General features: G+C 39.1%; 1 protein-coding gene across 1 annotated transcript in view; it reads right to left on the bottom strand.

Annotated features, from left to right (window-relative positions):
- Positions 1–1,316, bottom strand: part of LOC135106854 (cell adhesion molecule 2-like) — a 123,228-nt gene extending 121,912 nt beyond the window's left edge. The window contains exon 1 of the mRNA XM_064016222.1: positions 1,102–1,316. Within this exon, the coding sequence (XP_063872292.1) occupies positions 1,102–1,183 (82 nt within the window). The 5' untranslated portion in view covers positions 1,184–1,316. The remainder of the gene's footprint in view (positions 1–1,101) is intronic.
- Positions 1,317–3,258: the final 1,942 nt, after the last annotated feature.

The following is a 3,258-nucleotide window of genomic DNA, read 5'->3' as shown; positions in this document are numbered from 1 at the left end:
TTAGGAGTGACAAATTGACAAGGGAGATGATATGAAGAGAGGTGACTATTGAACATGAATGGGGTAATTGCGAGTGTGATATCTCAGGGGTTGCTGTAGAGATGACAATTAAAGAGATCTATGTAGGAATCACAGCTTTAGGTGGATATAGGGATGACATCTAATGAAAAACAAAATTATAGGAACACCGAATAACCACTACACAACCTGCCTCTTAATTGCCTCCCATATCCTTACCAGTTCTTCTGTGTGTGTGTGTGTGTGTGTGTGTGTGTGTGTGTGTATGGGTCGGTGGGTGGGTGAGCAGGTGGGTGTGTGTTCATCATTACTACATCATTACATCATCATTACATTAATTGGGCAGCTTATCCAGACCCTTAGGTGACTTATGAGCCTCTTACTTAGCGTCGATTCCTTTCCTTACGTTTAATGGTAAACTTACAATATCTTTTAATGTGCCACTGGGACGAGGTATGTGAAATAGTTGTCTTCTTTGACCACGTTAGTTTTTTTCGACTCGCGCAATATTGATAAGATGAAACACATACCTTCTCTCTCGTACGTGCTATGATAAACTTAAATAATTTTGAATGCACCATTGGGATAAAGCATATGAAATAAGTATGTTCTTTTCGGAGTATCGATCCTTGCTTCCACAATTATAGACAGACTTTGGTTACGGCAGACATGAACCCAACAGAAAACGATGCGTTACCCTTTAATGAGATTTATATAACCAGCCTGCCTCTGAAGTTAATATGATTTCACATTATTATGTAAAGGTTCATGTAGCATTACCTTGTCCACAACACACTGAATTTTTTTTTTTTTATGTAGTCTGAAACTGTTCAGTATGTGATGTAGAAATGTTACTATTCGTACAGTTTCGTTAAAGATACACGTACACTCACTAAAATATAATGATACCTTACATAACATTTCATTACTCTTAATTAAAGTACATTCCCAGTTTAAATTATAACAGCATATGACAGAAAGCATCTAACATTTGAAAATGGCAGTCATAGTAATAGAGTTGTACATTAACTATACTGACATGCTCGCCTCAAGGGTCTCCTGCCAGGAACACTCACTACTTACCTTGAGCCAGGGATGTGGGCGCCAAACAGGCCACTGCGACAAGCCAGAAGCCCGCCCAAGCAATGCCCACTGCCTGTACCATGCTGGGACCTGTGAGTCTGTGGGGGTCACTCGCTGCCCAGTAGTCTCAGTGCACAGCGAGGGTGAGGCGGTGATGCTTGGTTGATTAAACACTGACAGATGTAATGATGCTGAGTTTGCTTCTCACTGTTCAAATGCAATGCTGTACTTTTTTTTTTTTTCTGATTGTCAGTGATTATCGGTGAGGAGTGGCTGGTTAGAAACAGTCAGATATATTGATGCTGAGTTTGTTTTTCACAGTTCAGATGTAATTTTTTTTTCTTTTTTTTTTCTGGTTATTAGTGAAATAGTCTCACTTTAGTCAATCAACTCTCTTATAATTAAAGTGCATACACGTGTAGATTTTCTATTTTTTTTTTCTGGAAGTTGAAAATTAATTACGTGAAAAAATAGCACATCGCTCTGCACGTGTTTTCCAAAAGCGTCAGAAAATGAGACATGTCACAAGAGTCAAGATATTTTTTTTTATGCCAATCAACCTTCAGCTACGATACGATGCAAGGCAATGCTCCGGCACTCCATCATTCTTTCATATTTCCATTACCAGCTTAATAATTCCCTAGTGTTTCCAATCAAGGTTTTAATACTCATATTTGAAAAGGTACTGAAATTCTTATTAGAAACTCATATAAAGTCCCGGGGAAGATAGGAATCAATCTTGGGGATGATGTCAATGTGTCTCTCCGCCCAACTCATTCTCCTTTGCTGCTCGTGTCTCTTCGACCTGTCTGACAGATGACAGACGTAAGGAGGAAGAGGAAACGTGTAGCATGTCAGGGAAACTTTTGGTGAAACTTGAAATACAAATATGTGTGAGTATAAGAGTAAGGGGGTGAAGAAAAGTGCAATTAGTGATGAAAAGGTGATGATGAGTACTCTTGAAAATTAAAGCGATAGTGGGGGACGGTAGATGGTAAAGGAATGTACGATGGTGTGGGGAAAGATGAATGGGGATGGTGATGATGGAAGAGAGTGGATGAAACTGTTACTAATGACAGTCATAGGTAGTAGACGACACACACACACACAAACACACACACACACACACACACACACACACACACACACACACACACACACACACACACACACACACACACACACACACACACACACACACACACACACACACACACACACACACACACACACACACACACACACACACACACACACACACACACACACACACAACTTTTCAGCGTTGTAGAAGTATGGTTGCCTAAACTGAGTAAATAAAAGCAATGAATTAGCAATAACACACTAAAACACACACACACACACACACACACACACACACACACACACACACACACACACACACACACAAACAAAACAAAAACATTTCAGTACGGTAATACTGTAAATATGAATGAGAAAACTGGTATATAGAGTTGCACATCCTGGGTAATGTGTTTGTTGCATCATTTTAATATAGTATCGGAAAGCTTGCAATTCGTGCGGTGTATAATACAATAATCTCCCATCTGCCTCTATTACGTAACTCCATCGGTTTATATTTCACACTGTACACTCACGGTCACAAGTACGTAGAGCAACATGCTGCACTCTCACTGGCTCAGTAATCCCCAGCTTCAGTAATGAGGATACGACAAGAAATAATGGGTTCGAGCTTGACAAAGATTAAAAAAGGGATAGACAGACGTAAGTTCTCAAATAGAGTGGTAGGTGAATGGAATAGATTCAGTAATCAGATTGCTGGTGCCGAGTCAATAGGGAGCTTTGAAGGATTAGACAAATTTATGGATGGGAATGTTACGTGGAAATAGGTACGCATGATTTGCATAGGAACTTCCAAGTGTAGGCCTGATATCTTTTTGCAGTTACCCTTATTTTTCTTTTACATTTATATTCCCGTATTCTCCTTCTGTCTTAAGTCATCTGATCTGCTTAGAACATAATAAGGTTTCGTAACATCAACAGATCACAGAACACGAAATTTAAGGGAAGAATTGAATACAGTAGAAATGAGTGTAGTGTTAGTATTCTGATCATTATACCCACTAACTTTCTATCTGTATCATTTGTGTGTTGAATATATTTATGAATTACATA

Source organism: Scylla paramamosain, chromosome 14 (genome assembly GCF_035594125.1).
Source record: "Scylla paramamosain isolate STU-SP2022 chromosome 14, ASM3559412v1, whole genome shotgun sequence".
Classification (NCBI taxonomy): Eukaryota; Metazoa; Arthropoda; class Malacostraca; order Decapoda; family Portunidae; genus Scylla; species Scylla paramamosain.
The sequence above is the reverse complement of the archived record's forward strand: the minus strand, read 5'-3'. Positions and strand labels throughout refer to the sequence as shown.